General features: G+C 32.8%; 2 protein-coding genes across 2 annotated transcripts in view; both read right to left on the reverse strand.

Annotated features, from left to right (window-relative positions):
* LOC132707904 (endocuticle structural glycoprotein SgAbd-2-like) overlaps positions 1-25,284 on the reverse strand; it is a 64,611-nt gene that overhangs the window by 35,188 nt on the left and 4,139 nt on the right. The window lies entirely within an intron of this gene.
* LOC132707903 (uncharacterized) overlaps positions 4,641-25,284 on the reverse strand; it is a 184,591-nt gene continuing 163,947 nt past the window's right edge. The window contains exon 5 of the mRNA XM_060679926.1: positions 4,641-6,698. Coding sequence (XP_060535909.1) covers positions 6,308-6,698 — 391 coding nt within the window. The 3' untranslated portion in view covers positions 4,641-6,307. The remainder of the gene's footprint in view (positions 6,699-25,284) is intronic.

Below are 25,284 nucleotides of genomic sequence, written 5' to 3' on the forward strand. Positions count from 1 at the left end.
TTCAATATGAAATAAATTTTTGAATATGTCAAATTTGAATACTATGATATAGTAGACCACTACACACACATTTATTTTAAATCTTTAACTGGCGTCTGCCGTTAGACAAAAAAGTAAAGATCAAAGTTCTCTTCAAAAGTTTCGAGAGCGGTGGGATAATTGTTCAATCCCGAAAATTTAGGTGTTCAATAAAATTCCAAATTGCCTTTTCGAAAACCTAACTTATAGATACGTAAAAAGGAAGCAGTCGGTGAAATGTCGGTTGCCTAGAGAAAATTATGGACTCTGAATTAAATACTAAAAGAATTTTGTGACAGCACAGCATACGACCTGAAGCTTAGCAGGTTTTAATTTTAAATTATCGGAACAGCGAGTACAAAAAATATCGTTTGCCAATACTAGAAAAAGGACGTATAATTATAATAATATATTATAGTCCACAACGTAAAAGAACATAGTATTATAATCGGCAAATTGGTCCACCGAATCGAATGTTTCAAAGTAGGCAACCCACAATATCGATAGCAGTTCGGGAAGGAAAAGCACATTCCTAAAATAGTTACCCCGAAAATCGGGATATATTTTAGAATATTTAGTTGTTCTAACAATGGCCGTAATTTCTTGCAAATTTTATTAAAACCCGAGTTACAGGTGACTCTCAAAAATGTTGAATTACGTCAAAAAGAAAGAACGTAATTACAGGCGGATAATGAGTTGTAGGTATAACCATTTACACAAGAATAATTCGTGTGACAGGACTGTAGCAATAGTATATCAGTTTTCTCTTTTTAAAAATTGCATTGTTGTTTACAGTTTGTAAGTGATGTAGCTAGTTTAGTAGTCTTCTCTAATAAATAATAAGCTTATGCCTACCTAATAAAATTCTTTATGAACTGCTTTATAGAATTTTTTCCGTTTTTTCCGGAAATGCCTCGTATACATATTATTTAACTCTTTAATTTCTTCTATCTTGGGAATTCTCCTATTCAAATTGTGTACCTCTTATCTTGATTTGATCCTCGGATAGATAGATATAGGTAATGGACATCCACTATCATCATCTATATTCCATGTGTTCCAAAGCTTTCTCATTAAGGAACATATAACCTTATTTGAAAACATACATATAAAAACTTTTCTTCTAGTTCGCTTAAATAAATAAATTTGGGCCATTTAAATTTTTTAATGAGGGAAAATTACTGGGTTATTTCATTGTTTGTTTACAAGCTCCCGCGTAAGGCAAATAACATAAGCTTCTTAAAAAGTTATATCACAAACTAGTTTCCTAAAATACGCTTAAAGTAGAATATCTCAAAAATGTATGGGTTTGACATTGAAACCATAAATCCCAATCCCATTTCTAAGTTTGGTGTTCTAATTTTCTTATGAGATATTGAAAACCGCTTTTAATAGGACTAGAATTCATTGACGTGCACAACAACATATTAAATCTACTGTTTTTCAGTAATAACAGTAAATAACGTTTTGAATATTTAAATGTAAATAAAATCAAAACAGGTTTTCTAAGATACCACGCCAATAAATTCTATTAAATTCTATAAATTAAATTCTATATTGAAACATCTTTTACATTTGTTTAGAAATCACTCTATAATTTTCTAAAGTAGTGCAATAAAATCAAAGTTGCATATAATGTTTATCTTTGATGGTTCTCAAGATACCTCAAGATAGAGGATAACAAATTTGTATCTTTCCGCCAATCTATTACAAAGGCCTACAGTGAATTTGATGTTTGTAAGATGTTTGCTTATTTGTATATTTTTAGGGGCCACTTTTCCAAAAAATGCCATATTTTTGCTCTATAACGTGTTTTTTTTATAGCTCTCTGTATCTTAAAAATGTTATTTTAGTAATATAACGTTCCTATGATATTAATGCTTCTACCATGTTCGGTATTATCACTGGATAATATTAGATTTCTCTGCAAAGCAACAGAGTTAACGCAGAAGCGTCAATATAGCGTTGTAACCCTCTTATGCAGTTTGGTATTCGTCGTATTGGTCGACGTGCTACTGTGTTCGCGGCTGTTGTTTTCGTTATTGTGTATTTCTAGTGTTCTAGTTCATATAAACATTGAAAGAAGACATTGAGATAGACATTGGACTCAAACAGAATGGCCCTCTAGAACAAGTCTTACACCTGGTAGCAAAAAAGTATTAAGAGATAGCAGAGATGACTCCAAAAACGTTTTACTGTCTTCTCTTCATATCAAACTTATCTTGATGAAGCAGTTTGTTAAAGCACTAGATTAAAATGAACAGTGTTTCAACTATTTGTGTGAGAAATTTCCAGCCATATCTGGTGCCAAGATAAAAGAAGGTATTTTTGTTGGGCCGCAGATAAGAACATTGAGCAAAGGCAAGGATTCTCAAAACACACATTTCCTGTTTTCTTACTTGAACTATTTTCCTGAAAATCTTGGAGAAAGCAGCGAAGAACAGGGAGAGAGGTTTTACCAGGACATTAACGAAAAGGAACGGCGATACCAAGGTAAACGGAGCATAACGATGATAGCGGACTACTGCCGGATGTTAAAACGGGATAAGCCCCTAAAAATACACAACCGAATGTGCGGACAGACCGCTTTGTAGCAAAAAGACGATGATTTCACTCAAAAAAGTATAAGTAAAGTTTTTTTTCACTTTTTTTAAACTAGGATGACACTTTTTTAATGAATAAAAAATAAATTTTTGAAATCAGCCTGCCAAAATTAAATAAAATCAGTTTTTCATCATAAAAAAAATATGTCAAAAAGTTTAATTTTGTAGACCTATGTTATTTGCGTTGTGGTGCCTAGTTTTGGTTAGTTAGCTAATATCAACGTAAATGAAAAAAATATATAAAAACCCTAAGCGAGGGAAATAAAATACAATATAAAAAACCTTTAGAAAATATGTTTATTAATACAAATATTAAAAATTTATGTCTAGTTTCGTTTTTTATGTTCACTGCATTAGAATAACGTCACTTCAAACAATATTAACTCAAGGAATTTAATTGCTTATATAATATGGATCCACCCTCGCATTTATGTGCATTCCTCCTCGTTCATATACAGCGCAATTTCGATTATCCTAATCCCGATTTTCCGAAAAAACGCATTATACGAAACGCGTCTGTGGTTCCCCTATACTGTGAATTGTTTTGGTTAGCCGACAGTGGTACCAAGTGAATAATGTCTACTATTATCGCAGAACGAGTAGTTTTATTTTGAAATATTTAACTTTACTTTATTTTTATGATTTACACAGAATCGAGAACGTGGAATTCCAATTTAGGGGACCATTTTCAAACAAATAGACATGGTCTGCGTCAACTGAAAGTTTGTGGAGAAAAGTTGCCTGCCGATGTATCTGAATCATGAAGCTCACGAAACAAAAGGAGACCAGACCTACAATTGTGACGAAACCGACTTGAAGTACTAAATGTTGCCCTCGAGTACCCTAGCTTCAACAACGGAAATTGGAAGCCTTCAAGAATATTCGTCCTAACGCTTGTACTGTTTTGTATAAAAATAAAAAAAAAACGGTTGGAAGAAAGCAAATCTATTTAAGGATTGGTTTTTTGAAAATTTCGTAACAAATATATAGTTTTTTTTAAACACGGATACCCCACAAAATGCGTTTCGTGCGAAAGAACTTAAAAGTGGGTAAATAAACGCCATGTTTTTTCCTCCTGCTGTAACTTGTCTCATTCAGCTCATGGATCAGATATTTTGGAAGAAGTAGATGAGGGTGCAGATCTCAATGGATGTTTAAAGAAAATCAACTTGAAAAATGTGGTATATTGGATAGCTTCAACTTTTGGAATCAACTAAAAGCAAAAATCTTAGTCAAAATTGATTCAACAAAAGGAGGGACAATTCGCAGATGCATAGGCCGACCATGATGAAAGTTTACGGCAAATTTTCATCAAAAATGTCACCGAACGAAAAAAATAATTAAATGTGCTTACAAAAATGTTATTGAAATAAACGGTGATGTTGATGATGACGTAATAGAAGGCACTGAAAATATTTCAAAAAAAAGTGTCACATTTAGAGGATATTGCGGCCAAAGCCAGAAGTAGTACCAAACGAGTGCAGTTAAAAATTACCTCAAAACAAAATGGGGTAAATATTTTAGATTTTATGTTGCATTTAACATGTCTTTTATGAATATATAAGTTATAAAATCAAAACAAAATTGAATAACAAAAATTAACCAAATTATTTGTTTGTTTATGTATCAAGTAAATACATAAATTCAAGTAAAATATTTCATAAATGTCTTTTAAGTCGATCTAATGATAAGGATCTAATGATATACATATCCCAAACTCCTATTTTCTAAAAAAAAAATCGGATTTACCGAAATTTCGATTATTCGAAATCACTTTGGCACACATTATTTCGGATAATCGGGATAATATAAAGTTTTTTGTCTTTAGAATATCATGAGATCCATTGATTCATTATAAACTGTTTACAATTGGTTTAGAAATATTTGCGAATCAGGGATAATTTATTATTATTTAAATAATTCAGCGGCTCTAGATAATCCAAAGCATTTTTTCTCGCTTATATAATAGATCTTTGGTAAATTTGGTAAATTATCTGCACAGAAATAAAACCCTTCTCAACTTTAGAAGTAATTTAATGCAGTGTAACGGCATGGTATACAAATTAGTTGATATCTTATATTACAATATAATACATAATTGTAAATGAATTGAAAAAAGTTTGAAAAAGCTCTAGAACAGCTTTCGGCGAATTTTATACAAGGAAAATGAAATTGGTCAAAGTGGTGACAAAAAAGGATGAAAAATGGTACTAATTATCGTTAATTGTTATTTTCTCTTCTATACATTTTAAAGCATAAAGCGAGCATATCTTTACATAATGTTTATCTTTTCGAAACAAAAAGACTCCTTTCTATACTACCTAAAATCTATACTTTTGCACTGCATATTATATATTACATAATGTTCTTTTTTTTACTCCCCGAATGTATTTATACAATATATTGTTTTGTGCAAATTATATTATATGAACCCACACATGAACATCGATTTAGTTAACACAAAGCCACAAAAAGATATTATCAAAAATTAAAAAACACAAAATATTTACGCCACATTTATATTTCATGGTCAAAAAATTGGATCATCTAATTTTTGGTAATAGCTTGGGACATTTAACAACGTAACTGGGTGTAAATGTGCTGGTTCTCAATTAAAAGATATAAACTAAAAAACAATTTCTACGTTTTACCGCGTAGTACCGAAAATGAGGTTACTGTACAAAGCAAACAAATAAAATTACTGTCTAGCACAATAATAATAATTATTATAAAAAGATGCAGAGTCAAATAAATATGAAGGGCAAATACGATAAGTAATAGAATATCGCTATGTACAAATATAATAAATGTTAAACTCACAGTGATCTCTTTCTACTATCTACAAAGTTTGAATGTAAAAATATATATATACTTTGTAATAATCACATAAAAAATTGCTTAGTTTAAGTAAAATGTGTCGTTTCATTGTAAATCCTTGAAAACGTAGGCGAATAAATAGGAAACAAAATGTCGCGAATAGCTCCAAATATGTATTTCAATATTTAGACTATTCGAGCAAATAAAATGTTAAATCTGTAGAGTTTGGAATGTAGCGGATATCCTCCAAGATCTGGTCGTGCTGGTTCCTATTTATTTCAGACTAGATGTCCACATTGACTAAAATCGGCCATCCGCAAGAAAATTTAAAAATCGAGAGGAGTTGGCCACGCATGCAGAAATCCTTATACGATATAAACTAGACCTAGATGTGTCACAATATAAAAAAAGTTAGTCCTATAGTAGGTGAGTGTAATCAAACGAAACATAGCTATAGCTACCCTTATCTAAACAGCACATTTACAATCGTAGAATCGTTTTACCAAAACTAAGCAACCAACTCAATTACGCCCCTAATCTCATTGAAGAATGGTTGAAACGCGATGAATGTTGCTAATTAACGAGAGATTCCAATTAAACAAGGAAGTAAGCAATATGAACATAATTCTTCTTGATTTTTGATTGAGATTAATGCAATGGAACTGTGTAAAAAAAAATTCGTTCCATTTTAGGTCCACCATTCTAAAAAACGATACGCCTTGGGATGGTCTTACGACTTAAGCTTCCCCGAAATAGCACCTTGACGCTAAACTAACTACATCGCAAGACCATTCCGTTCGCTCGTCTACATAATACGAATCTCACTAATTCTTTTATCTCCGGAATCCATACTGCCGTATTGCCAACACTTACTGTATTACACAGCACTGACACTTGGGTTTCTTCTTTATCATCACGTGTTCTACTTGCGCCCCGTCCCCTTCCGGTTTGATGGTACCCCTCTGAACGTCCAGCTGCCCGGGGGCGGGGTCTTTGGCGCTTCCGTTGACTTTTGCCCCTCCACCTTTGGATAAGGGCGTGGCGCCCAATTCGTTGGCTTTCTTAGGCGACAGCGCATCCACCCTATCTACCGGTCCGTTGTTGCAGTTCGGAGAGTCGTCCACGGATGGTAATTCGTGAGGTTGGCTGCCAGGGGTCGGGGTTATGGGCTTACCGCCCTTTATCAGCTCCACTATTTGGTCCGCTTCGCGCGAGAGGTCGCCTCCCGGGCGAAAGGGGTTGTCCCAACCGCTCTCTGTGCTGGAAGAAGAAAGAACGATCATGAATAGATGAATTAGTTTTTTGATTTGAAAGCGATTTTTGTTTATAAAACGCAACATTACGCAAACATAGTTGCGGCTTATCAAAAATTATTGTATTCTGATTTATTTTGCGTTAGTACGTAGCGCCCTCTATTGTAACACTGTGCTGGCCAACAGGGGGACACCGATATGTGATAGAATGATACAGATTTTTTTATCTCGCTTCAACAAATGTTGTACCACCCTAAATGACTATCTGATCAATGCAAGACAAGAGAGACAGAATCAGATGTTCTTGGAATTTACAACTTTAACTAGTACGCCCATACCCATAAACTGGGTTTCAGCTGTCCCCATATCAGTTTTATGGGATTAAAATTGCAATGATATGGTGGAACATGGACAAGTTTCAATCCCCGCTCCATGGTCAATTTGTCCACATTATACTTCTTATCAAACGTTTCCGCCTTAAGGACTTCCAACAACTGCTTATTTGTGTAGGAACTGTCAAAATACATATCATTTTCAAGCAACAAATTTTGAAGCACTTCTTTAGTCGATGATGAGATCACGACAAAAATTCTTTGGTGGAATATTGGGAAGCAATTTTTCAGAAAACCATTTGTCAAAGATGTCTGCTGTCATGTTTTTGTTCGGTTTGTCTCGCGAAACTTTGCACATCCAATGAACACATCCTGCTGTGACCATCAGTCTCTCATTTCTTCACGGTATAGTGCCCATCAAACCAGGTCTCATCTAAATATATGATAGGGACGTTTTTTATACGAATTTCTTGGATTGCTCTCAAATATCTTGTCCTCCACTCCGATATTCTTCTTGATTATATCAAAACTTGTCTCCTATTGATGCTTTTATAATAAAAACTAGTTCTTCGTTCGCACATTCTCTTGGCAACAGTCAATGTTCAAAAAACTACGCAACTCTTCATGTAAAGTTTTAATTGTTCTTCTGATACGCACCATATATCAACTGTTCTACTATCCGACATGATGCATGTCAAATAGACTTTTTGGGACCCCACGGCCTTTCCGCGTTTTTATTTCTTGGACACCATTCACAACTATGACACGTACTGTCGCATACGGTATTTTAGTATCTCAGACGTAAATTTTATGGCTCCAGTTTTCCCCAGAGGTCGATTTCAAAAACAAAATCACATTTAAAATTATAATTTTGGCAGCAACAGGCAAATTTCAATTTGACGGATTTTCATCATCAACGATTATTACGTCATCAACCACAATCTCAACTTGTTTGTCGCTGGACCTCGAGCTACCTCAAGTAGGGACTGTCTTAGGAAGATTTATAAAAAGCACACTAATATGAATTATTATAACAGTTTAATCAAAGAAAATTTCCCTACTCTTAAAATGGAACAATCCGTACGTCACAGTTCCTGTCGGCTAACATCTTAAATACTGCCCTGGCTTGTGGTACACGTGCTGAAAAGAATGGTCTCTCTTACTTTACAACAGGCAGGTCTTAATCCCATTCCGCAGTCAAAACCCTGAAAGGTTGTAAAAACGGTATATCGTCCGGCGAACTTTACCTTCTGTAATACAAGCTAATCCGTGCAGAATTTGTTGCGCAGTTATGGAACCCTCTTAGTTACCTTCCAAAAAAATTGCACTTCCAGGAATGTTTGTTATGCTAAACGTATAAACTAACATAAAAACAACCATACGAATATTGATAAATTTGGAAAACTAAATATTGTTAGCATCATTTTTCTTAAAATCCTACGTAGAGAAGCTAACGACAAGAAATTTCCAATAGTGGAAATGTTTTATATAAATAAATTTAAGACCACATTGGTTAATATTAAATATAATCAGGAAACTTTTACATGTTATTTATTTTTTTATGTGTAAGATTAAAAATTTTGAAACGCTCACTATATTGTATATTATTTTAACGTCGTGCTCCTTTGCTTTTTGATGTAAACTGAATACAGTCTAATTAATATCTCTCTATTCATCACAATTAATTCTGTAGAATTTACAAAATGCACCTTTGGATTGAGGTATGTAGTAATTTTTTTTTATCCCGTTGTGTGTTCATTCGATTGATTCTTACTCTTGGGTAATCATTTAGTATTTATGTTAATTTTTCATTCTTCAATACATCTTGTGTTTTTGCTTATAGGCAGTGATGTAGTTTAAATATTAATTTCACGTAATGCCGAATATGGGGAGAAAAGGTGATGTACGGTAAATTCAAATATGTACTTATAGTTTCTTGTTTTATGTTGGAGGAGAGAAAAGAAAATATTGGATATGGGGTTTAAATTACAATAATAATTTTAAAAAATCGTTATATCGATCTTAAAAACAATCGCACTTCGCTAATCAACACATTCACTAATTAGCTATAGATTTGCCACCTTTTAATGGTTTCTAGATATAATTAAGCATTAGAATATAGTCGCAACAAATTCCTTATGACATAGGATTAACATATTGATCTGTAAAAAACAAAACAATAATTTACAACCACGTCGTTGATGTTTCTATTTTTCGGTTTGGAATATAATTTAAACAATTCATGGCTCATGTGACCACTAAGTTTAATACGGATTAGACGCTGATTTGTTATTTTGTATTTGGTTGCATATTTTCCGTATATTTAAAATATATAGGATGTGTTAATTTAATGTTAAAATCTTAATAACTATTTTTTTGTATTTGTTCACTCTCTAAATAGACGTCTGCAAACGCATAGCAAATTTTATAGTTTTTTTTTTAATATTAAACGAGATGCGTTTACTATTTAGGGTTGTCAGTTGTAAATAAAAAGATTGTTAGATTACTTATCAATTTCTATGGATTCTCGGAATTTTCTTTGGTAGAAGAATTGATTACATGCAATAATTTAAGTTTTATAATTTTTAGTGGATATTTATGGTCCTGTCTCTCTAATGTATTCTTCTGTCGTAAGCTCCTGGCACGGAATTTTGTCTTTGACGGATCGAAGATGTTTTGACGTTATATTTCTTAAGAACATTTGTTCTATGTCTAGGGATGATTTGAATGGCAAGTGTGGGGTTGCTTTGGCAGTCATTGTCGTAGATGCGGTGAAGATTTGGTGATGGAACATAAATCACTTAATATCTCAAATGTGGAAATTATTGGAGAGAAGGTTTTTAATTTTTGGTTCAGTAACTCAGAGATAGTTTTGAGTGAGTTCCAGGAATCTGGACTTGAATAAAGAGGGATTCTACGTCGAAACTAACCTGTAAATTGTGTTACACTAGCCTGTTGAACCAAAACTATAATGCTCTCTTTGATGAGCCATAAACTCTGGGTTTGAAATTACTTGAAATTATTTTGAATTAAATAGAATTTTACAAAAATGTCGATACAATTTGTGGGAACTAATTCCACATGTTTTAGCCCAATGCTCATTTAATTTTCAGTAAATTATATTTCTTTTTTTTACAATCATTCAAAGTGTATCTCGCGGTATAATTATGCTGCTATCAACATTTATGCAAAGTAGAAACGTTACTAAAAAAAATATTTGTTAGAAATTATCACAGAATGTGATGTATATTGAATATAAAATCTGGTTTTCTTTAAAAAATCAAATTTAATTAAAAGTTTTTTGTAACATCGTTTCTGAAGATTTTAGCTGCAATGAATAACTTTTTAAATTAAATTTTATTTTCACAATTTAAAGAAAATCAGATTTTATATTCAATATACGTCACATTCTGTGAGAATTTCCATCGACACTATTAGATATAAAGTCAATGCATAGTCCCGTTTGACCTCAGCATTTTGGTTGGTTTTTTATTTATGTCCTTAATTTACTTCTACGAATGTTAATATCAAACGTAAAAATTACAGTTTGCTACACAAAATTTGAAAGAAAATCATAAACACTAAACAAATAAAAAGTCAATTTTGGGTGTGCAGTTTAATTGGTGTATGATCGACATTTTGCCCGATAAGGTTTTCTACACCATACAAGGAGGCAGGTGGAGGTTAGTGACCTCTCAGCTAGCCACCCAGGTCTGGACTACGTGGAGACCAAAGTGTCAATATTTATCACATTTTAATTATTTTGCTTGCTATATTATAAAACTCCTCTTGTAATATGACAAACTAATTCGTATCGGAGATAAAGGTGTGAAATGCAAAATAAAAAAGACGCTGGGAAGGATGGGATAGTGTATTGAGTTGAACTTGACGAGAATTCCCACAGAATGTGACGAACATTAAATATAAAACTGGTTTTTCTTACCTGGCCTTTAGGTGGAGTTACCTACCTAAGAACTCATATTGACTCAAATCTAAAGTGAAACTTCCATATCGAAAAGTGTGTATTGTGTATGTATTTACGTGTGTGCAACTTACTAAAATATCTGATAAGCAATTACTTCTTTCTACTTATTTTTCACTGGTACAATCACTTATATCTTATGGAATAATTGGTTGGGGTGCTGCCTATCACACAACTCTTCAGCCCCATTCACGTAATACAAAAAAGAATTTTGAAAATTATATTTAAGTTAAATCTGCGATATCCATCTGACTTAATTTTTCCTCAATTTAAAATACTTCACATAAAAAATTTATACTATAAATCATCCCTTTTGATCTTAAAAAAAATAACTTACTGGTTAATTCAAAAACTCACGAGTATGAAACACGCTTTAAACTTGGAGAAAAATTTAACTTTACAAAAAATTCATTTATCTGTTGGACAAACAAATTACTTTTATAATAGTCAAAAAATTTATAACGCACTACCTCTAGAACACAAAAATTAAATAAAATTAAAATCATTAAAAAAAATACTAAGTGGCTTATTGATGCTAAATTGTAACTTAAGTTTCTAAATGACTATTTATTATAAATCAAATCCACAGATAAAATCGTTTCTTCTTTTTTGTAGATTTTTTTTTCTTCATATTATATAATAGATGGGAAACATAGTCCAATTAATCTGCGTTATATTCAAGGATGGCCGTCAAGTTTTTAACTTTGAATATAAGTGTTTTTTGTATTAATACTTATTTAATGTTTTCATTACAATAAGTTGTTGGATTCTATATTTCATTGACTTAAATAATAGTTATTGTTATTATTTCAATATACGTGTACTTAATTTGCCCAATAAGAAAAAAATTGTACGCAAAAATTTCCTCAGCAAAACATAAAGCGAGCCGTACAAGCTTCTCTGAAGTTTCGTTGATTATAAAACGGAGCGACGTCGTGAATACAAATTCGCGCCGTTACTCGCAAACGTAATTCTACGAATTCCCGAAATTCCTCGTGCCAACTATTTTTACAAAACCGCAACATTCCATAATGCATACACAACGACGGCGACCTATTTTGTAGCCGTTTCGAATGAAAATAAAGCTCATTTGGTCGCTGACGTACGGGTACTTATCAAAATAGCCTCGGTCTGAGGGAAGAAATATACCATCCGACAAAATATCGACTAACTTCCGAGTAAATCTCCCCAGATCAAGTTTACACAATATTTCGCAATTTAACAAGTGAGTATATTAAATACAATACTCTCAGAAGATAGCAAAGTGGACAACCGCCAAGAAAGAATAAAGAAGAAGAAATGGGAACAAGAGATCTGTAAATATAAACCACGGTATCTCTCAAGCGTCCAACAACCTAATGAAAAATATAGTTGGTAGGATTTGTAATGGCATACAAGGCAATAAAATGTCGGATAGAAGAAAATAAAAATCTTACTTCCACTTATAATGGGTGTTTTTTTTCGATGTATAGAACTTTAAGTTGGCATTACTGTTCAAGATGGCGACCGATTTAACAGCGGTCAAGTGATTTATTCTCAGTTTGGTTTGGCAAATCATCATGAATAGACTCACGTCTGAACAACGCTTGCAAATAGTGCAATTTTATTTCAAAAATAATGGTTCTGTGTGGAATACGTATCGCGCACTATGTACATTTTATCATCGACAAAATCGTCGATCAGAGCAGTTAATTCAGTTAAACATGGAACGTTTTCGCACCACGTTTACTCTTATTGATAACCCACATCCCCAGAGACGCCGTACGGTGCGTACAGAAGAAGCTATTGTTGCTGCAGAGCGTAGCATTGAGGAAGACCTGAATGGGTCCATCCGCCATCGAGCACAGGAACTGGATCTGTGTCCATCCACTTTATGGAAGATCTTGCAAACGATGATAGCCAGAACGTTACAGTCAATGGTGATCTATACCGATAGAGCTATGATTACAAACTCTTTCTTTCCTGAATTGAATAACCATGGTGTCCAGGAGATGTGGTTTCAACAAGACGGCGCAACATGTCACACAGCTCGTGCCACAATCGATTTATTGAAAGACACGTTTGGTGACCGCCTAATTTCACGTTTTGGATCTGTGAATTGGCCTCCAAGATCTTGTGATTTAACACCGCTAGACTACTTTCTGTGGGGCTATGTAAAGTCATCGAAAATTGGACGTCCAGATTGGACTACATCCGCGCCAGCCGTGGCGGTCATATGCTCATATTTAAAATGTAATGCCACAAGACTATCTTTCGGATAAATAAAATTCATGTCAATCGAATAATCCATCGTTGTTTTATTGCAACTTAAAGTTCTATACATCGAAAAAAAAAACACCCCTTACTTCAACTTTTTCCACCCTAAATGTCTATCTCATCAATGCAAGATAGCAGTCACTAACGACTATGATTATATTACTTGGGAGTAAGAGAGACAGAATCAGTAACACTTGGCAATTTATTAATATACCTAGCACGCTCACACTCAGAGATAGATCAGAGTATTTCTTAATGATATGCGAATATTTAAGTAGGTGAAATTTACATACCCTTGTATTATACTTTCCGTGTGTGTTATACAACTGATACAATTTTCTTTGACAACTGACTTGAAGGCAGGCTTACAAACAGATACTACTGCAGAACAAGATTTTTGTTAAAATATATTTTGCACTGATCACACACCAATGTTACGGTATTAAATATATTATTATTTCGTCTGTTACGGCAACTTTCTTTTGCAATTTTTGACAATTTTTAACAATTGACATTTTAGAACATTTTCACATAATAAACATAATTAAACACTGCTTTTTGAGTTTCCACAGCAGTTTTTCAAAAATGAGACCCTATTTTGTAATTATCGGGTAATTGGTGATATCTCCGTCGGGCATAATAGACTGCCAGGTAAATGGGTGGGTTTTACCATACGAGTGGAAGCAGTCAAAATACCGAGGCACCTGCTCTCTTAGTTTTATGACCATCTATGCCGTCGCAAATCGTACGGAATATATATAAGCTGCCTTACTCTAGGGCAAGCTCGCAACTAACTCTTTTTCCCCCTACCGAAGAAGCGGAATCCCCTACACGTCTGTATTATACTAAGGCTGCTTTAAATGTTAAATGTCAAATAATCGGAAAGAAAGCATTTTTGACTCTATTATAATTACAAAAAAATGTATTCTTGAAAATTTATTTTAATTGTAATATTAACAAAACACAAAAAACAACCGCAAGTAAATTACGACTCACTTAGCCTACAAAAACAAAACACTATAACTTCAAAGGTCTCGACTAATTTCACAGTTCTTTACGTTGCTGAAGCTTGGTCGCAAACTTTTGCATATGTTACTTTTACAAAATATCTACATCTAATCTTAAATACAGTAACATACTTTTCATCATTGAAACTAGTCACAAGATGTATGTGTCGGCAATAATATGTAAAGAAAACATCTCATAAAAATACGCAGAACCAAACCGGATAATAGATTTACTGCGAGTGAGGCACCATCTACATTCTGTAAACGTTGCTTATATTAAAACCAAAGTCTGCACTTACCAACAAAGTGATCATGACTGACTCTGTCAAATGCCTTTGAAAAGTCCGTGTAGACACTGTCCATTCGTTTAGACTTTCCAAAAGCACTCAACAGAACCAGCTAATAAGTGAGCAGGTGAGACACAGTGGACCTACCCTGAGAAAACCCATGTCCACATGTCAAAGACAATTTTTTTACAATGGCAGGAAAAATGTTGACAAAAGAGCTTATCAAAATGTTTCTGAATTATATATATATACACCTCTATAGTTACTATTCTCATGAATTGGACTTAAATGACTTATGATCCAGTAATAAAAAAAATACATGACGATAGGCAAACATTAAAAATCTGGTGGAAGGGTTTACTCAAGGTAACCACACATTTTTTTAAATAAAATATATGGAAAACCGTCTGGGCCATGTGAGTATTTAGTTTGAACCATAGTCAAATTTATAGTCAGGAATATCCTCTACATGTATTTTTTTAGATGAAAACTGTTTCGCAAATAAGTCGATAATTTCTAAACCATCTCGTTCCCCAAATGCATGCAAATCGTAAACAACATTGGCAAGTGAATTTAAATGTATATCTAAGATTGGAATTATACACACATTTAATTATGTCTTATTAGCGGGAAAAAAACGTATGGTAAAGTATTTTGCAGTAAATTATTGGTTGTCACGCATGGTTGTCGGTCACATTTCCGTCCAAAAACACGTCTATTTTGTTTGTCAAATGGACAAATTTGTTGCTTTCAATTTTCTATACACTGCTTAAATATTATTTTTTAAATTTTTCTTAAAAGGTGTGAATTAGTGAAATAAATGCTCAAACAGTCAGCCATAGAGGTTATACCACCTGTCAAATTTACCGGGAAATAGCGGCTTGGATGTCAAACTTTTCGAACATCTGCCGTATAACGAATGTAAACTGCGTCGTTGGAAAATCAATGGTACTTGACGTACGCCTTAGCATTAATTAATTCTCTCGACGAATGCATTCCGGCAGAATCAAAAACAGGCGCAATGACTATCATTAAACGTACACAGCACACACGTACTTCTTTGGAACGTTCAAATTGAATTCTATAGATTATACAGGGTGCTGCAACAAGGTTGGTAAATACCTTTGTTTTCTATAATGTACACACTAATCTACTACTGTTTACTCTAACGTTGGAAAATCACCAAGAGAACAAAAAAGTTTACACGCAATATTAGCCCAAAATTGAAAATAACCGAATTACCAGCAAACATATTTAAAATAAAACTCCATTTTTCGTTTTTCCTTTTGAGTTTAAAAAAAATGGAAATAAGAAAATAGAAATAAAAACCAAATAGCAAATAAAAAGGTGTTCAAAAACAGCACCTCGTACTTCAATACATTTATGAGCACGTTTTTCTATTGAGCAAATTGCCTTTAGTATATATATATATATATATATATATATATTTATTTATTGCATGCTAAATAGCATTCCATGTAGCACTTTTCTTCATGTGTACAAATAATTTTCGAATAAGTGATACAGTAAAATTAATTTAAATAATTCATAACAATTGATATAGCAATACTAATAACTAACACATTAAAACTAATTTCTTGACGACTAGTTTTCTATTTGGCAGAGCTGTCATTATTTTGCACAGCCTTCTCTGTACATTGTTTTCTGCGCCTTCGTCGATTCTTTAGAAATAATGAACAGTTTTCGAGACGAAAAAATTGTATAAGAAATGAAGACGTAGAAATTGCTTATATTATGATTGTTTCTTGCGCTCAAATAAAACAATAAAAGGAAAATAGAGTTTTATTTCGCAACCACTTATAGCTATCTAGTTTTAAAAGATAAATGTGCTGATAATTCGGTTAATTTCTATTTTAGGCCAATGATAAACAATTAATTTAGATCAGCCGGTAGAGAATGAATATTTTAAAATGCCAATTTATTAATGTTTCCGGTAAATATCTTTTCAAAATTTGATGCATACCACACTCGTATCTAGTTTCTGTATAAGTTTTAGCAAAAAACTGCAAGGAGTAACGAAAAAAGAAAATGGAGGCTCCCCTTGACGGCCAATTCTTTTTGACGAAGGCCTATGCGCTTGAAGTTATTTTTTTTTTAGTTAGGTCGTTAGTTTGTCTTTTGTCACTTTTCTATCTTGTGAAGTTTGCGTTTGCAACAACATGAAATTAATTGTAGTCAATAAAACAAATTAATATCTTTTACAACTTTTGTTTGATTCAAAGAAAAAATACTGCACAGAGCTGAGGCTTGAAAAATGTTAAGCATAATAAAAACATAAGTTACAATTAGTCTAATCAAAAGGTTTACCTTGGACACCCTGTATACTCAATTATTTTAAAAATTCCAAATTGTATTGTTAACTCTAGAATGTTACTTATTATAATTATTATATATTTAATATCGAATAAGGTATGCATACGAAGCGAAGAAAGGCAAAGAGTAAAGAGCATTAATGCATTAAAAAAAATAACTAGAGAAAAATTGTTAAATGAAACACATAAGTTTACCCACAATATAAAGGTGTAAAATTATTCTATATTCTATTCAAGAAGCTGCGATAGTCAGTATACTTGTACAGTATAGAAAGGCGCAGATTTGAAAACAAAGCTCATAAAGTATCGAAGATTATGAAACGATTGATGAAGGGATGAAAAATTCTGATATGTATATGAAACCAAAATTACAATTGCTAACATTTACTTACTTCTACAGTTAACTTAATAAAAGTTTGCTTTTGTTTTAAATTGCAGTCCTTTTTCTTCATTTTTGTATAGGGTGTTTTTTTTCGATGTGTAGAACTTTAAGTTGCAATAAAACAACGATGGATTATTCGATTGACATGAATTTTATTTATCCGAAAGATAATCTTGTGGCATTACATTTTAAATATGATTTCTGGCATATGACCGCCGCGGCTGGCGCGGATGTAGTCCAACCTAGACGTAAAATTTTCGATCACTTTTTCCAACATTTGTGTCTTTCAAATGGTCAAGCGTTTGTGGCTTATCCGCATAGACCAATGACTTTACATACGCCCACAGAAAGTAGTCTAGAGGTGTTAAATCACAAGATCTTGAACGTGAAACGTGAAATTAGGCGGTCACCAAACGTGTCTTTCAATAAATCGATTGTGGCACGAGCTGTGTGACATGTTGCGCCGTCCTGTTGAAACCACATCTCCTGGACTTCATAGTTATTCAATTCAGGAATGAAAGAGTTAGTAATCATAGCTCTATAGCGATCACCATTGACTGTAACGTTCTGGCCATCATCGTTTTTGAAGAAGTACGGACCAATGATTCCACCAGTCCATAAAGCACACCAAACAGTCAGTGTTTCGACATACACTTGAGGATTAGCTTCGCTCCAAATGCGGCTGTTTTGTTTGTTGACGTAGCCATTCAACCAGAAGTGCGCTTCATCGCTAAACAAAATTCGCTTATGAAAATCGGGAACAACGGCAATCTCGTTTTGGGCCCATTCGACGAATCTACGCCTTACTTGATGATCGTTTGGCTTCAATTCTTGCACGAGTTGGATTTTGTAAGCACATAAACCAAGATCCTTCCGCAAAATCGTCCATAAAGTGGATGGACACAGATCCAATTCCTGTGCTCCATGGCGGATGGACTCATTCGGGTCTTCCTCAATACCACGCTCTACAGCAGCAATAGCTTCTTCTGTACGCACCGTACGGCGTCTCTGCGGATGCGAGTTATCCATAAGAGTAAACGTGGTGCGAAAACGTTCCATGGTTAATCGAATTAACTGCGCTGATGGACGATGTGGTCGACGATAAAATGGACGTAGTGCACGATACGTATTCCGCACAGAACCATTATTTTCGAAATAAAATTGCACTATTTGCAAGCATTTTACAGGCGTGAGTCTATTCACGATGAATTGCCAATCCAAACTGAGAATAAATTACTTGACAGCTGTTAAATCGGTCGCCATCTTGAACAGTAATGCCAACTTAAAGTTCTATACATCGAAAAAAAACACCCATGTTCTAGTACAAGGGTTCAATTACGTACCAAAAAAATAAGGAAAATTACATAAGGTTGCCAATCACTTGATCAGTTAGTAAGATCTCACGAGATATTGAGTCCACATGGAAATTTAAGCATTATTTCTTAAGCAATAAACCAAGTGATATTGGTGATCAGCTTAGGAGTCTGAAATGACCTTTGTCGTAAGGTACATTGATAAGAAAGTGTAACAAAAGGAAAGCTAACTATATACTCACCCATTTTCGTGGTCCTTAGGCACTTTGACAACGTAGTACAAAACTCCGCCGTGGCTGGTCATTTTTAACTCTACTCCAAACCAAACAGTCACTCGAAACACTATTTTCAGTTCTAAGCCCGTTGATGGAATAGAAAATGTGCATAGTCTAACGCGTCAACAACACAAACCTATATATGTCCAGTAGTTTTTCGAAATTTTCAAATATTCACTTCACTCTAAGTGTGGAACGTGGCGTGTTGGTATTTACCTGTTTTTTTAAAGCAAAACTAATATTAACAAAGAATATGACAAAGAACAACATCTTGGCTAGTTTAGTAAACTGAGTAACTCGACTTGATTAACTTGGTGCAGGAGTGAGTTTCAAAATATAGAAGCACATCAAAACCGTTTCAGTTTTGGTTAGTTTATTAAAAAATCTTTACAAGGTTTGGTATAGAGTGGATATGAACAGGTGTCTGACAAGAGGCAAGAGACATCACTCTAGAATTTCTAGTTACTTAAGAAAAACAAAGGAACGAGACACTACTAAGATAGATTACCTAAAATATCCCTCTTAATTAATTTAATCGAATATAAATTTTTATAGAGTAAAAGTAGAGGGGCATGCGAAAAAATCTGGAGATTGAGAATAAATCGTGATGATCCAGAGACGAAAAAACAATCAAAACGGTGGATTTTTGAAGTCGAAGGGAACAACGATAACCGGAGAATATTCTACGTCATTTGGACTGATGAGCAAGAAAGAAAACGATCCGGTTTCATCAAAACAATGGACTGATGCACACCCGCGCAGTTGTGATAGCTGAAATTATAGAATTAAACCTGTAATTATTACCACGTCCACCCGATTCACCAGATTTGGCCCTCAGTGACTATTTTTCATTTCCAGACTTCAAGATATTGCTCGGTGGACAAAGGTTCACAACTAACGAAGAAGCAAACGTCCAAGCAAATGCCTAATTAGAGGAGCTTCGCAAATCCTACTTTTTAGACTGCTTCAAAAAGGGAAAAACACGTTATGTTATATCATGTTTATAATAATTATAATGTTAAATTCCACAACACTTTCTAGCTAGCTTAAAACAACAAAAACAATGTCACGCATAAAAAGCGAATTATACATCAATGCTCGTGGGTCATCGCTCGACTATTTGGGTTAAAATACTAGCCCATAGAAAATAGAAAGCCGAAGCGGTTCCCAATTCGGTTGCCGTTGCCGACCACATAAGTTAAAAGCGAAACTGAGAGTTTACGACTGAGAAGTTACGCAAAAAGCGGCGATAATTTCTTATCGCGTATACAATCGGCTCCAATTAAAACAAATTTGCTTCGAACGAAACTCGATCAACTTTCGTCCCCGGCAAGAGAATAGAGACGGGAAATAGCTTCCAGTGTGTTAACAGACTTTTCCGGTGAGATCATGTATGGGACACAATGGAAACTGTTTTAAATTATTTTAATGGGTATGGCATTGACATTGCGCTCACGAAACACTAATTGGTCGTCAAAATAGCCACAATAGATAGACAATAGATAAATGCTTTGACCTAATGCGCAAGGGAATAAGTACAGCGCGGTCCGCATAAAATGACAGAAAATAAGCTACAAACAAAGTTCCTAACAAAAACAATTTATGTATTTCGGGATGTTTAGTTTTTCCAGTCCAGACACCAATTTTCTTACTTTAAACAGAGAGACAAAGATCTCCATTTTTAAAATATTCGGGAAACTGCAGCGTTGCCACGACTATTCGAACAACACACCAACTTCACATTTTTTATTTTATATTATAACGTTTTTAGATTCTATGAAAAATTCTAAACCTTTTTATGTAACATATATGAGACATATTTCTAAAATTTGACTTAATAAAAGTTCAAGGTTTTTGTAAAAGCTTTCATATTCGCTAATTTTGAACACCCTGTAGCACATAATTTAAATTCCGTTGCACATATCCTTTATGTCATCTTCGAATAACGCTAATATCAAATATGATCAAACTTCAAAATAATGACGCCATCGTAGTATTGCTTTAGGAAAATTAAAATATTGGAATTAGGTTTTTTGTATGCTCTAGTCGTTGAGCTTTTTTGAGAAACCCAGTATAATTTAAAGTAATTTCAATTGCGCCTCGTAACAATCTTTTTTTGGATTTACCATTTTTTCATAAATTTAGAAACCAATAAGTTAACGAACTTTAGTCCATCAGTGACTCACCCTGTATATTGACACAGATTCGGAAAGTGAGTTCTGAGACGAATTCAACTATATGCGGGAATGGAAGCCTGTGATGCGACCTTTCTTTTACTTTATGACAGCACCCGTGACTGAGAATATTTTTATTTTATACGGTTATTTTGTTTTACACAAACTTTTTAAATGGAACCTCAATCTCAATATATTCGTGATAAGTTGCGATACAATTTGTGTACACATAATTTCAATTTTATTTATTATGGTTATTATTGTCAAAAATGAAGAAAAACGCCTATGGGCACGAAAAGCCACGTCACACACCCACGCTGTCATATACCGTTAAACTCATCTTGGAAACCACTTTCCAAATCTGTAACCATATAGGTATAGAAAATGTTTAAGTCTGCATGAGAGACTTTCATTTTCGGACCACCCTGTAAAGTGTGTCAGGCGTCGACGTAAGAATTAAGTGTCTGACATAATAAGCTCGTGCGTTACGTAAAAGATGTTAACGGTCAGTAAACAATATAATCGTCACTTGTTTGTGCGGTCAAATAAGGAATGGTTTATCTTCTGGCGTTAAATTTAGACCTGATCCGCATATTGATGCCAATATCTGCTTTTAAATGAAATCACATTTTTGCAGAGCCACTTTGAGTGCTAGTATTGTAGATTTAATAGCAAATAGACGCTTCCGTATATTTTGTGTGTTATTAATAAAAATAAAAAAAATAGGTGAAGATAGCGACAGCGACACACAACTAAATACAGAATAACATAAATCTGTACATAACAATATATAAATTTAAATAGATACCAAGTAGAAATAACTAATATATCAAAAAATTATTTGATTTCATTAGATTGACTGATTGTAGGGCAGCGGATTTTTATCAATGACATTTTACTTATAATGATATATTATATGATATTATCAAGTCATATTTACATGATGTAAGTGATTGCTGTACTTAAAGCACAAACTTTGCTTTGCTGTGTTAGTTCTTGTTCGTTCCTGTAAATAGTGTTCCTAATCTCTACACTTCAGTAACAAATTGAAAATAAATAAAAAAAATTTATATATATATATATATATATATATATATATATATATATATATATATATATATATATATATATATATATATATATATATATATATATATATATATATATATATATATATATATATATATATATATATATATATATATATATATATATATATATATATATATATGATGACACTATATTCCGGGATATCATCCGTTCGCTCGTTGAACTCCGACTGGAATCCTGCAAATCTTGCATCCGACTGGAATCCTGCAGACGTTTCGCCAAAATCTCACTTGGCATCTTCAATGCTCGCGCTCCGAAAACACTTCGAGTTCAACGAGCGAACGGATGATATCCCGGAATATAGTGTCATCACATTTTTCCATCCGTGAATCAATACGTGAGAATATATATATATATATATATATATATATATATATATATATATATATATATATATATATATATATATATATATATATATATATATATATATATATATATATATATATATATATATATATATATATATATATATATATATATATATATATATATATATATATATATATATATATATATATATATATATATATATATATATATATATATATATATATATATATATATATATATATATATATATATATATATATATATATATATATATATATATATATATATATATATATATATATATATATATATATATATATATATATATATATATATATATATATATATTTATTTGATAAAATGTAATTTTCATCCGGTTGGTTAAGGTGGATTTTAGTTCGGATCTTAGACTATTTACTTTTAGTAAAATTCGTTTGATTTGATGTCGATGCCTCATGTGTACGTCTGAGAGCATTTTTTGGAGGTCTTCATGTTTTGAAGCTATTAACAGTAGTGCCAAATTGACGTGATTCCATTTACCGAGATTCCTTGGTATTTCCAATATAGAGATTTAAATCTAAGTCAAGAGTGGATAATTTTAGTCAGCCCGTTGGTAACGACCTTTGTAAATGTATTATAGCGGGTGACACAAAAGAGTGGGAACATTCTATAACTTTCAAACGGCTTGAGATAGCGCCTTGAAATTTGGAAGGGTTAGTATAGGCTGAGTGTCCAATTTTTTGACAATATGTCATATTTTACATAGGATAGGACGGTCATTCCCTTTTTTTTTTGTTAATGAAACTCTTCTTTACTTGTCTAATGGCAAATAGTATTTAATGTAATGAAATATTATTTTTTTAGGATAACCTAGTTTTTTCAAATAGCACCATAGTAGGAATAAAAACTTTCTTAAACCAGTATTTTTTTGCTACATTTTGATACCAAAATTTTCAAAATTCGTTAAAAAATAAGCTCACAGGAGGGAAAAACCAGATAAGTAAATACATTTTTATGAAAACAAAATATTAGTTAGGTGGCTTTGTTTCTATTCATTATTAATTGTCAAATCGGTAAAATTAATAAAGCAGAAGAAACTCTCGAAAAGCTCATGCAGTACCAAAGAAAAAAACAGATTATTATTCAAAAAAAAAAATAAGAGAGAGTTTCTTTCTAGAATTTTTTGTTGAAAGTGTTTTATTATGGTAAAAAGTTGATAGATATGCTTTTGGAATGCGGTCATACAGTCAAAAACTAACGTAAGTATGGTATGTATACGTTCTTCATAAGGTACAAGCACTTTTTATCTGAAACTCAGAAGAACGAGAGAATAAAAAAAATTTTTCTTTTCAAATCTGTCACTTTTTGGGATAATTCAACACAATATTTTGAAATTTTGTTACAAAATAAAACCTCCACAATGTCGGTAGAATCAATTTGAAAGTGGTATATCAACGTGTGTTACTGTAAGACAAGTTTTATATTGACACAAAACATCACATCATATCGATTAGGTTGTGGATTTCTCATTTTCAATTCCAGCTTTCTTAAAAAAGAATGTGCAAGGAAGGCCACGTCCCGGATAGCGGTCTGCATACTATGCACGGGCCTGTCAAGGGTTTTTTCTACATTCTCCTTATATCAGAAACATATCAACTTTTATTATTGTTATTGAATTGTTTTATTTTTGTTTTAAATGACAATCCAAATCGATAACACGACAAAATCGATAATCAGATACAAATGTACAAACTGTCAGAATTTTCAATCATGCCGACTTGATGATGAATAGAAGCAAAGCAAAGTTTGTTTTTATAAAAATGTATTTACTTATCTGGTTTTTTTCCTTCCTGTGAGCTTATCTTTTATCGGATTTTGAAAATTTTGTCAAAATGTTGCAAGAAAAGTTCCGGTGTTAAAAAGTTTTTCTTCCCACTAGGGTGCTATTTGAAAAAACTAGGTTATCCTAAAAAATTAATAGTTCACCACATTAAATGCTATTTGCCATTAGACAAGTAAAAAAAAGTTTCATTTACAATTTTTTCCACGATCGGGTGACCCGGTAAGTAGTATTTATGATGGTCACAGCCTACTAGACACAATTTTCAAAAAGTAAATTAAAAAAAAAAAGAGAAAACCCGGCCTACTCTAAGTAGAATAATCTCCCGAATCAAAAAATGCAAAAAATATAGGTTGTGCTATTTAAAATTCGAAAGATACTGTCGTTTCCCCTCAACCCGGAAGCGCAACCATTGACTACATATTGTCAAAGAATTGGACATTCAGCCTATATTAACCCTTCAAAATTTCCAATCGCTATCTCAAGCCATTTAACAGTTATAGAGTGTTCCCACTTTCTTGAGTTGGGATAAAAGAAAAATAACATACAGATTTAAAAATTACCTCACGGATAAAACGAAACGCAGTGTCTATAATGCCGTCTTCCTCTCAAATATCATTTATTTATTGAAATTTTGAGGAGCAATTGGTAAAATTTAATTTTAACTCTCCTCAGCTCACAATTCAATTTTGAAACTGTTATTTAATTAAATTAGATTAACGAACACGATTAATTGGACAAATAATTGGATATTCCCAGGCTTGGCATTATATCGGCATTTAAACAAATTAAATTAATTTAGAAAATATTAGACGAAATGCAAAAATTTTATGTACTATCAGGATGACTAACGATGCACATCAATACAGCATTAGATTTCTAAATAATATTTATAAAATGGACACAAATATAAGACTTTCTACTTGCTATGAAGACATAGAGTAAGGTTTCAGAAAAAAAACTTGAAGG

Source organism: Cylas formicarius, unplaced genomic scaffold (assembly GCF_029955315.1).
Source record: "Cylas formicarius isolate icCylForm1 unplaced genomic scaffold, icCylForm1.1 PGA_scaffold_9__14_contigs__length_23061073, whole genome shotgun sequence".
NCBI classification, from domain to species: domain Eukaryota; kingdom Metazoa; phylum Arthropoda; class Insecta; order Coleoptera; family Brentidae; genus Cylas; species Cylas formicarius.